The sequence below is a fragment of the Schistocerca piceifrons genome, chromosome 7 (genome assembly GCF_021461385.2).
Source record: "Schistocerca piceifrons isolate TAMUIC-IGC-003096 chromosome 7, iqSchPice1.1, whole genome shotgun sequence".
Lineage (NCBI taxonomy): Eukaryota > Metazoa > Arthropoda > Insecta > Orthoptera > Acrididae > Schistocerca > Schistocerca piceifrons.
Window position 1 is genome coordinate 355,755,365 of NC_060144.1, and position 12,459 is coordinate 355,767,823.

A 12,459-nucleotide genomic window follows, 5' to 3' on the forward strand; every position below is an offset into this window, starting at 1 on the left:
CACTTTGTTGTTCTGATACAGGTATAACACTAGTTAAATACAGGATCAGCGATAGCTTTGCACAATATATTGTAATGATTGGGATAGAGCCAGGTAACAGAATTAGTAACTTAATTTGTATCTGGAAATGGCTGCATCTTGACCATTTACAGATGAGATTGCAGAATACCACACAATATTTAGTTTAGTAACTTGAGTACATATGTAACACCTTTGCACTACATAAGCTGAAAGTTTCTATATGAAACCATATGTAATCATTATTGACATTGAATGATCACTTACTTAAGGATTTGAAATGCTTGACTGATATAAGTGAAATTAAATGAAGAACAATGAACATAATTTATCTTCTAATACTGTAATTATGTCTGTCATTATTCCCCATGAACTATTGATTATTCATGACAAATTTCATGAGAGAAAATAAGATGTCGGACAAAAAAATTAGTCACCCCTACAAGCAATCGCACCAATAATGCATAACTGTTTTGTAATTGTATTAATGTTATGATGAATACAGCCTAAAAATTTCTTCACATACACCCGAACCAGCTGAAGATTGTCAGATCCCACACAGCTACCAAACTATAGGGATGATGATGGCAACATTTCCTCTACTATTTCAAACTGTCTCAGACTTTTCCACAGGATTAGGATTGGATAATTTAGCTGGCTATATGAGAAGCGTTAAGGTGCCTTAGTGTCCATCAGTCCAGGAATTTATTACATGGTCAAGGCTGATTAGTTAGGCACAGGTTCCTCAGGCATAAGATTCTTCTTTAAACTGTTGTATTAAAGTTTAGTCTGACTGCCCTGACTGCCCTGACTGCCTAACATGAAACAGACAACTTTTCCTAGGATGAAGTAAAAGAAATTACTAAAATAATAGGGGGGGGGGGGGGGGGAGACGACCTTACAATACTCGTTATGTAAATACAGAAGAAAGGGCAAAACTTTGTCACCAAGATGGTAAAATAAACAGCACGGTTTACATTAACAGTAAACTAAATGACTGGGCCCAAGACATAGTACAAAAAGCACCCACAAAACATTACTAAACCACATCTGGCTTGAACTGCATCCTCATGGGTTAAACCGCTCATTAGGCCGGTATTACACTATCAAATTTCTTTGTCAAATTTCTTTGTCCAATGTCTTTGTCAAAGATATTTGATGGTGTAATAGGGAACTTTGTCAAATGTCATCCAATATTTGATCAAATCTAGGGCCTCGCTGTAGATTTGATCAAAGAAGTCGCTTGTCTTCTGTTCACTGCGATGTGACATGTTACCACATGGAGCGCTAGCATCACTGCATTCTGTCGTCTGTAGTGTTTTTATAAACATTGCGGGTAAATACAATTGGTGTGTGCTAACAACTACAAAATTAATAGAGATGTATGAAGCTGATAGGCACTTTACAACATGAGGCACGCTGCATACAAAAATAGATTACGAAGATTGGAGACCTGACCTAACCTAACCTAACCCTCTCCTGTAGCAAGGAATCGGAGTGTTACAGTGAGCCTGTCTTCTGCAGATGTAGGAGTTCTTAAGTGAATATTTTGCTTTGTGATATGAGGATACACTTCATTGAGCACATACAGAAATGTATGCTTATCCCTTCTTAAGTAATTGATGTGCGACTTGACGTCCTTCACTATAAGCTCACATAACAAGTTTTGTTGAATACTTTTATTGTGTCGTCGTAAAACCCACGGCTTCACCCAGCTATGTTTCCTTTTTTTTCCCTGCTTCACTTCTGCATATGCACACAGTGCAATTGTGGTACATGCAACTGCTGCGGTTAATAACAAGTTGTTGTTGTCACTTGTCAGCCATCTTGAACTTTGACGAAAAATATGATGACAGTGTAATACCCCTTCTAGCACTACGTCAAAGATCTTTGTCAAATATATTTGACGGAATATTTGATCACATCTTTGATAAAATCTTTGACAAAGAAATATGATGACAGTGTAATACCCCTTCTAGCACTACGTCAAAGATCTTTGTCAAATATATTTGACGGAATATTTGATCACATCTTTGATAAAATCTTTGACAAAGAAATTTGATAGTGTAATACCGGCCTTAGACCCATGGTGCACTTTATGCACTGCATTATTTGAGAAAAGGCAAAATTGCAACTAGTAGGATCACATTATGCACAATCAGTCTGTTACTGTCCAGTTTGTGTGCTGTATGGCCCACTGAAAAAGTCCAGCTATAGCGCCACTGTTAGCAATGACCTTTAGTGAGGTACCCAACTCCAAAAGTTCATTGCATCCACACGTGTTCACGAAATTAGCTGAAACTGATCTGCATAACCTGATAGCAGTAATTTCTGTCGGATTTGAACAGACTGCCACTGACAAGTCATGACGATTGTCTGTGGTCCCTCTGGCTTAGGATTTTATTTTTATGACCAATGTTCTAACACTATGTTACATGGCCACATGTGGTACAGTGTTCTTTGTAAACATGTTTAACTGCCTGCTTTGATACACCAACGAATCGCACAACTTCATTCTTTTTGTAATCGTGACCACATCCAAACATGATTGATCCTCTCTGCCACTGTGTTATGTTACCATATCACTCTATATGATATTGCTGCATGAAAATAAGCAAGGTGTGTTATCTTCTGGTGGTGAAATTACAATATTGTCAAGGCACACATTTGTAACTGAAGAAAACTAACCCAAACCTGCAGAACTATTATTTCCTTACCCATGGAGGAAACAGGGATAGGTTGAGGTAGTTTAGAAGAAAGGAGGATCCAGTCACTCGTGTCATTAGAATGAGGGGGGGGGTCGCAACTGTGAGAATAAGAGGGAGCAAATATTTGGGTGGAAGTGTCAGAGAAGTAGATTGTCAAAGACAGTATATTGGTAAACACTGTGCTAGCCAAAGATAATAAAGGACAGAGTATAAAATAAAGATGGACAGAGGAAGACAAAAGTGAAATGGATAGTGCAATGAAAAACTCAAAAAGGAACATGGAAAAAGCAAAGCTAGATTTGGGAAGGGGGGGGGGGGGGGGGGACGCTGGGAATGGAGACAAGAAGGAACGAAGAAAATGACCGAGTAAATAGATAAGATGTAATTAAATAGATAACAAAAACAAACAAGAGAGTAGGTAGATTATTATATATTTTATTTATTTACTGAATCATTTTCTTTGTTCCTCCTTATCTTCCTCATCCCTTCCCACACCACCTTTCTCTCTCTCTCTCTCTCTCTCTCTCTCTCTCTCTCTCTCTGTGTTTTTTTCTTTCATGTCCCCTTTTAAGTTTGTCATTGCAATATTCATTTCACTTCTGTTTTTCTTCCTCTATCCCTCTTCCCTTTATATTCTGTCCTTATACTAAGTATGGACATGCTGCCTACCTTTATACTATCTTTAACAACATACTCTCTCTGACACTTTCCATTTCATGTCTGCCTCCTCACCCCCCCCCCCCCCCCCCCCCCCTCCCTCCCTCCCAGGGTACTCCGTGCAGCTGCAGCTGTGTTACCTATACTGCTACGGTGTTGTAATGGCTAACATATCTGCCTAGTCAGCTGGAGACCTCGGTTAAAGTCCCAGCCATGGCATAAGTTTTAATTAATTTCTTCAGCTTCTATCTTCATAGATTCATTTCTGTTATCTAAATTATTAATTTCAGATACAGACTGAGCTTTTTGGAGGCCAGGCCACCTTTGAAAGCTGTCGTGTTGTATACTAGCTCTGCTGTAATCGTTAAACAGCTTTTTATATTGGTATTTCGGGGTGCACTAAGCCTCATGATGCCAATTGAGGAGCTACTTGACCAAATAGTAGCGGCTCCGGTCAAAGAAAACCATCATAACGACCGGGAGAGCACTGTGCTGACCACACGCCCCTCCTATCCGCATCCTCAACTGAGGATGACACGGTGGTCGGATGGTCCTGATGGGCCACTTGCGGCCTGAAGACGGAGTGCTTTATATTGGTATGACTACTAACCACCTATCCACCAGGATGAATGGCCACTGCCAAACTGTGGCCGAGAGCAACGTGGAACATCCTGTGGTACAACATGCAGCTTAACACAACATGCTGCTTCACAATCTGGGCCACCTGGATCCTCCCCCCCACCCCCCCCCCCCCCCCCCCTCCACTACCGCCTTTTCTGAACCATGCAGACAGAGATTATCCGTACAACACTTCCTCTGCTCCCGAAATCATACTGGCATCAACCAACGGTAACCTTCCATCTCCAAACCCTCCACCGAGCAGTTTCTACCCCCTCTGATCACCTGTTCGCAATTCATATCATCTCACCATCGCTGTATGCCACCCTATACCAATGCACACACCAGTCTTTTCTCCATCTCTGCTCCTCTCCTTTTCTGCTCTACGTTTCCCACCCATCCTCGTCCATGGCCTCCCGATGCCTGTACCTGGCTGCCTCGTCCCGTCAACTCTGGTTTTTGCATGCTCCACCAGCCAGTGCTGACTTGTGCAGCACTGACGTCTCCCCTCCCCCTTCCCCACCCCAGTCCGGACTGCTGCTTCTATTTGACACAACACACATTCTGGTCAGAGATAGCAGTAGTGTGTAGGAAATGTGCTTGCTTGTGTGAATATGTGTGTGTGTGGGGGGGGGGGGGGGGTGTCTTTTCATTGTGCCTGTCTGCAACTCAATGTGTCATCTCCATGGCGAGTAGCAATCTATCTTTACGTAATATTGTTCAGATACACTGACCAGCCAGAACATCATGACAGCTTACCTAATGTCCCCACCCTGACATGCATAAAAGCAGTGAAGTGTCGTGGCATGGAAGCAATGAGGCCTTGGTAGGTCGCTGGAGGGACTTGGCACCATATCTGCACACACAATTCACCTAATTACCATAAATTCCGGGGGGGGGGGGGGGGGGCATGAGCTCTGATGCCACTTTCAATCATATCCCAGTTGTATTCGATCAAGTTCAGATCTGGTGAATTGGTGGGGCAGCACATCAACTGAAATTTGCCACTGTGTTCCTCAAACCACTCCATCATTTCACTCCTGGTGCACTATATTGCTGAAAAATGCCACTGCCATCAGGAAACAGGATCGTCACGAAGGGGCATATGTGGACTGCAACCAGTGTACGATAGTCCTCGGCCATCACAGTGCCTTGCACAAGCTCCACTGGACCCATGGATGCCCACGTAACTGTCCCCCAGAGCATAATGGAGCCACTGTCAGCTTGTCTCCATCCCGTAGTATAGGTGTCAAGGAGCTGTTCCCGTAGAACACCATGCAATGTTCTGCCACTGTGCCAATGTCTAGTGCCGATGGTCACACGCCCATTTCAATCATAGATGACGATGTCATGGCATTAACAATGACACACACACGGGTCATCGGCTGTGGAGGTCCATCTTCAGGAGTTTTCAGTGCACTTTGTGTTCAGAACCACTTGTATTCTGCTCAACACTAAAGTCTGATGTTAGTTCCATAACAGTTTGTCACCTGTCCTGTTTTAACCATCTGCCCAGCCTACAACGTTTGACATCTGTAATGAGGGTTAGCCGCCTAACCCCACAATGTGGTTTCACCTTGGTTTTGTCACGAGTTGAAGACACTCACTACAGCACTGCTTGAACAACCAACAAGTCCAAAATGCTTGTGCCGAGCCATTACAATCTGCCCTCGCTCAAACCCACATAGATCGTATACCTTCTTTTGTGGCGGTGTTCGTAGCGACCAACAATTCGCTGTAGAAACGGCTTACGAAGCCACCGCCACACTTTTAATAGCGGGCCGACCGGTCCGCTGGAACAGTAAACAGAAAGATGAAAACCCAAACACTCTGATTAAATAAAAGTCGGTACTTATCTTTATTGACGAAGATACAGAAACACAATAGTGAACTCCGTGTCTACAGAGATCTGTCTAGTTCGAGTCGGAGCGGCTAGGTCAGCGTCGGCTGACAACAAACAACAACTCTGCCGCGATGAACACACAACTGACTAGCAAGTACACAATTCGGTGGCGAGTATACAACTGAGCGGCGAATACAGAACTGTCCTAGCGCTCGCGACTCCACCGCTTAAGAACCCAGAAGCCAGCGATGGCGCGCGCAGACTTGCGGCGATTTCCTGTCTCGCTGGCGCTGCTTATGCGGACGGCGTCCGGACTTTGATGCTGCCAACCTTTTGGCAGCGGGCTCGGGTGGCATTACTGGCTAGGATATAACACCTTCCTCATTCTACACACGGACAACAAGCTCACTGATACTATGTGCACCATACATGTGTGTGACTAGCAGTCATTCCTCGCCAGGTGATGCTGCTGTTGCCTGGACGGGTTTATATCGATAGTAGGTATGAGATGGACTTCTGGAGAAGATTGGCAAGAATCTCCAGGAAAGAGAAGATAAGGAACACTGAAATAATAAGGAGAATGGAAATAAAAGAAAGAGTATATAACGTGATGGATAGGAAGAAATTACAGTGTTGCGAGCATGTACGATGAATGGAGGAAGCCAGAATATCAAAATTGATACTGGAGTGGGAACCAGAGGGGAGAAGAAGAAGATGATGACCTATGAACATCTGGCTCCAAAATGTACAGCACACAATGAGGCAAATGGGTGCAGAGGAAGAGGAGACAAGTTCGAAACACCTGGAAGAATATTTTGAAAATATAGTTAAAGAATGTTTATTCCTTGTATAGTAATTTCCGAGTAAATTATTATGTTGGAGAAAATCCTCTGTAGTGAAGAAGACCTCAAAATAATAATAATAATAAAGGTAGGAGGTCATAATGTTCCGATGATCAGCGTATAATATGTATACTTACAAACTTGTTAATAAATTTTCTTAGTAACATGAAGTAATTTTTGTAATATACAACTAATGAAAGATCTTTACTTGATGTTGTAAACATATAAACTTCCCTTTTCCATTCCCAAAATACTCTAATCTCATTACTTATCAGTGTTTTTTGCATGCCTTATTACTGTCCTTTCCGATTTGTTTACTAGGAAAGCTATTTTTCAATAATGACACAAGTTTACATGGAATACATTATATGTGACAATGATTTTTGGTTCAAATGGCTCTGAGCACTCTGGGACTCAACATCTGAGGTCATCAGTCCCTTAGAACTTAGAACTACTTAAACCTAACTAACCTAAGGACATCACACACATCCATGCCCGAGGCAGGATTCGAACCTGCGACCATAGCGGTCACCGGTTCCAGACTGAAGCACCTAGAACTGCTCGGCCACACCGGCCGGCAACAATGATTTTTCCTGCCTGTAAATTGGGCTCTGTCTATCTTTTCTCAGGTACATTTAAAATCTTTTGCACTGAAGCAATTAATTATACTTAAACTGTATGATTCAAACCAAGTTTCCAGGTATTTTTTCTCTCACATTACTTTAGAAAATCTACAACTGAATCACCACAGTCATTATTTGCTCATCTGGTCTGACAGATAGCATAAAAAATAATCAGGATGCCTCACAATCAAAGTCTTGCAGGAAGTATCTATATACTGTCACAAGTGCTTGCTTCTGTGTCCTGATATTTGCAAATTTTACTTATTTCAATTTTCCTAAATTGCTGACCTGCCTTTATATAAGTGGTAATAACTCCTTTTCTATATTTACTCTACAAAATTAATATTCTACTATATAATAACTTACGCTTAACTTCCTTATCCCAGTGGTTGTGTAGTGTTCAGGCAGACAAGATATTATTATGCATTCGTGATCTTTATGTGATTTACCTTATTCAATTCCATGATATTCTCATGAAATAAGCTAATGCTAAATTTGAGGAATTTCTTACAAAATATGTAGAAATTTTCTATCATTGTAATTCCCATGTACAATTGTATGTATAAGCAAAAAACTGAAAAGAAAAGTCACATATGCCTTTGCAAATGACAATATTTTTACATACTGGACATTCTGCTGCCTTGTGTCTGACTAATGGGGTTAACAAATTCCTGCATTTTATGTAATGTGGTTTCTCATTCCTCCCACCACCTCACTATCCACTGCCAAAAGATACACCAGGCGATTCTCCTAAATACTGAAGAGCTGCGAGTATTTTTTAATAACTTCTTTTATTTTCCTATTCTCTAATTAGTCATGATACACCACTGAACTTACCTCTTGTATCTTATCCTTTAGTTCTTTGTTTTCACTCTTCAGTGAATTATTACTTCTCTCTAAATTATTCACCTTAGTATTCATGCTCTTTTTATATTCTGAGTACTCTTCCATGGCTTCTTCTTCCCGCATTCGAATGGCTTCAAGGTGATTTTCCAGTTCTAGAATCTAAAACAAATTGTTGTAGAGGGAATTGGTATTATTTCGAAGACAACTGAAAAAATACATCAAATAATCAATAAAGAAATCCCCTACAAAAACAGTGTGTAGAAAAATCCATTTTCAGTCACAAACAGCAATTTCAAAGACTAATATCAGGATGAATATTGTTTCGTTAACACTAACAAGAATTTACACCATGCAGGGTATGTAGAAACTCTGAAATATGTAGTAGTGGTATTCATACTATTCCATCATGACAAGCAACAAATATACTTCTCTTTACTTACAACCGTGTTGATGCTGCTGAATCAACAGTGCACATTCTAGATCATTTTATGTTACTGGATTTCAATTTTGTCACTGTGTAATTCTACATCATTTACGTCCCTTCTTGTTGTCAGTCTTCCATCCATTGGTTAATTTCATTCTGGCCTATGTTGTGCTAATCTTTTCATCTCTACTTCAACATCCTCAATCTGTTGTACACAATACCATTTTTGTCTTGTCTTATTAAATATTTTCCAACTACTAGTTTTCCCGATGCCAAGTTGGTTGAGCCGGCTACGTGTGAAGTGTGTGACTACTGGATTACAGGAACATCAAAGTTAGAAGGGTGGAAGAGCACTTACAAGAAATTAAATTAGACTGGAGATGAAATCGCATTTGCATTCCATACATTTGCTGGACATGAATTTCCAGCAGCTACCGAATGCAAAGGATACTGCTGGTTGCACTTGTAGAGTCAAGTAAGCAATAATGAAGCCTGTTCATTTGTTCATACATCACCAACAATTCTTTTTGTCAACTTAAGAGACCACTGGCCTTACTCGTGGAATGGAAGGAAGAAAGGATGGGGTTTAACATTCTATGAATAATATGGTATTTAGAGATAGAGCTGGAGTTTGGAATGGACAAGGATGGGAAAGAAACTACCAGCATTTGCCTTAAGTTATTTATCATCAGTTCTTTGATTACACAACTGACACCCAAGTACTGGAAAGAGTCACACCTGTCGAACATCTAGGAACCTGCTGCTACATAAATTTGAAGTTGAACAACAATAGTAAAACTAGTCATTGGTAATTCAGATGACAGATGGATTCACTGAAAAATTCCGTGCAACTGAGATTCACCTACAAAGAAGGTAGCTTATGAAACCCTCCTTTGACATATTAATGATAACTGTTTATCAGTCATGGAACCATGCACGGTAGGGTGAATAGAAGAGAATGAAAAAGGCACAAGTAAGAGCAGCATGTTTCATCACATGTTTATTTAGAAAGTATGAGAATATCAAGGAGATACTCATCCATCACTAGGGGTAGATGCTACAAGAGAGGCGTTGTGGGTTACGGAAATGTTTACTACTAAAATTCTGAGATTCCAGCTACATATTACCTAATTCCAAATATATCTTTTGAAAGAACTGTAACTGTAAAATCTAAGAAACTCAAGCTCATTCTTTATGTGTATCATTCAAAAATGGGTTGACATTTATGACTTATCTCGTGTGTGCTCGGCTCCAGACTTCTGACTGCCATACATTGCTATATCTTTTCCATTACTGCCTGGCATATGAGAGAGGTGAGTTCATAGCGATGTTCCACAACTACTGTAACAACCACATCTGGCTTTCAGTCATACCTCTTGTCTGACACTTTTCTGTTGCATCTCCTCAATTCACTGACACCACCACTTTAATTCCTCTGTTGTCATGACATCCTTCACCAGACTACTTCTGTGACATCTTTCAATAAATGTGAGATTTTGTCGGCCTTTGTCATACTCGGTTTAACTATGTGTTGTTTCCCAATGAGATTAGACCCTGTTCTTCAAATGTTCTTCTGCTATGTGGACTTGCTGCTGATTGTTGCATTCTGCCTGGAATTAGCTCCAGCTATTGAGCCTCTCTTCAATGTTCATGAACCACTGCTGGGCTGTACCATCCAAGAAAAAGTACACATTTGCCAAGCACATCATGTCATCCCACTTCTTGTATTTGGTGGCTCAGTCAAATCCCTAAAGCCATTTGTCAGGCCCTGACCAATGCCTCAGGAAAACACTAGTAGCTGACTTATCACTGTTTTGAAATCAGTATGCCTTCTGAATATACGAATCTTAGGAACAATGTAATGCGTGTATTTCAACTCCTGTTCGTGTAGATGACGTCTCTTGTATTGCCTAATTGGAGCCACAGTGTAGCAGAATTTTTGAAATATCAAGTGTGTCCACTAATTTCATGTCGAAACCACAATCAAGTCAAAAACCAAAGACAGGATCATCAATGAAGTACAACACTTAGAACTGGAAGGATGTTTAGTACTGACACTAACATACAGCCATGACAGAACTGCACTCCCGGAAGAAAAGTGCAATTATTTACACAAATGTCAAATATTCCAGAATTAACAAATATTACATACAAAAAATGTTTTAAGAACATTCCAGAAGAAGTAAATCTTAAATAACAAGTAACTGTTGGTGGTAGAGATCAAACAGGTGAACTGTAGCATGTCAAACAGCAATGGTAACCATTACACCAGACTGTGTGCACCATAGCTCAGGACAGTATTGGACTTTGCATGTGAATGAACTGAAGACTTCTTAGCAAATAGAATTCAGTACATTTTTTCCAATGACAGGAGACTTTATGGTGAGAAAGTCATCTTAGAGGTTTGATAAGACTGTTGTCACAATTTACATAAATGATCTGGCAGATAATGTCAGTAACTCTGAAATTGTTCACAGACCGTATAACTGTACACAAGGGAGGTGTAGTTGCAAAATCTTAATTCTTCACTCTTTTCTGGTGATCTGCTGACATCTTCACATGTCAAGTATTTTGTTGGATATCAGTGTTGTACATGCACAATTTTTCGACAACATGTCAGTTGTTCTACGATATATGAGTGGTGTCTATGCACAATAGTTTGACAACATGACCTACCTTCATCAGATACTATCTGAGACTACCTGTCGAGAGGAACAGGTCCAGTATTTATACCTACTGTCTTCCCCCTCCACTGACAGATCTATGTGCTCCATGTGCAGTCTGTTAACACTAGAATCATCCTGACATTTTCCGTTTTTAGTCCAGCGTGTCTGGCAGCAATCCGATTTTCTGTTGTCAGAATGGTGCACCTGGTGCTCTGTCTGGGGTTTGGTCCCCATATCCACATGTTCAGTTCTTTTTGTTGAGTTCTCCTGCTGTGACCATCGTGTTTTGAATAACTCCAGTGCAGGATCCCAGGCTTGCTGAATTGTGTCACGAGCAGGGCTCTTTTGAAGACAACAGGCATGCTTGAAAGGGTCATCAAACAACAATCAGGAGTGCCAGTTCCACCAAGACGGTATGGATTGCCTAAGGTACACAAAAGTGGTTGCACCACTACACCCAATTGTCAGCAACATTGGCACATCATGCAATTTATTTGAAGACACTGCTCTGCCCATATATGGGGGAAATGTATTCACCACATCCGCAACTCATAGGACTTCATATACACCTCAAGCAACTACACATCACGGAATCTGATACAATGGTTAGTTTTAATGTGGTCTCCCTGTGTAACATGGTACAACCAAAAGATTCACTGGAACTTATTGCAGAGAAATTAGATGATTCCCAAATGGACCTGTTCAGGCATATACTGCCTTCAATGGTTGCAGCAGTAGAACTCAACACAAAGAAGAACTGAGAAAGTGGACATAAAGAATGAACCCCAGACAGAAAACCAGCTGCACCTTACTGTTCTCAGTAAATGATGGAACTGTTCCACTCAAATCAAAGTCTCTGGTAGCATCTGATGATGCTGAGTCATACTTTCAAAATACAAGGGAGGATCGGAAAGTAACTCACATTAACTTTTTTTTCACGTGGTATTGCAGCTGGAATGTTGAAATTTCATGATGACATAGTTTGATGTTTGCACTACAGGGGGTATTTTGTTTTCATGTTAATCTCTAATGAGAGAATCCTGAACTATGAAACAAACATGGGACGCATGTCACTGTCCTCAACTTGTGAAGAGCAGCAAAGTGTAGTTTGATATTTGTGGACCAAAGGGCATAAACCAAGTGAAACTGACATGGAAATGTGTGGCATGTATGAGGATGATGGTATGGACTGTAGCAATGACACCAGGTGGTGT

At 40.7% G+C, this 12,459-nt stretch overlaps 1 protein-coding gene across 1 annotated transcript in view; it reads right to left on the reverse strand.

Moving 5' to 3' along the window:
- LOC124804899 (mitotic spindle assembly checkpoint protein MAD1) overlaps positions 1-12,459 on the reverse strand; it is a 104,396-nt gene that overhangs the window by 68,345 nt on the left and 23,592 nt on the right. The window contains 1 exon segment of the mRNA XM_047265272.1: positions 8,147-8,314. Coding sequence (XP_047121228.1) covers positions 8,147-8,314 — 168 coding nt within the window.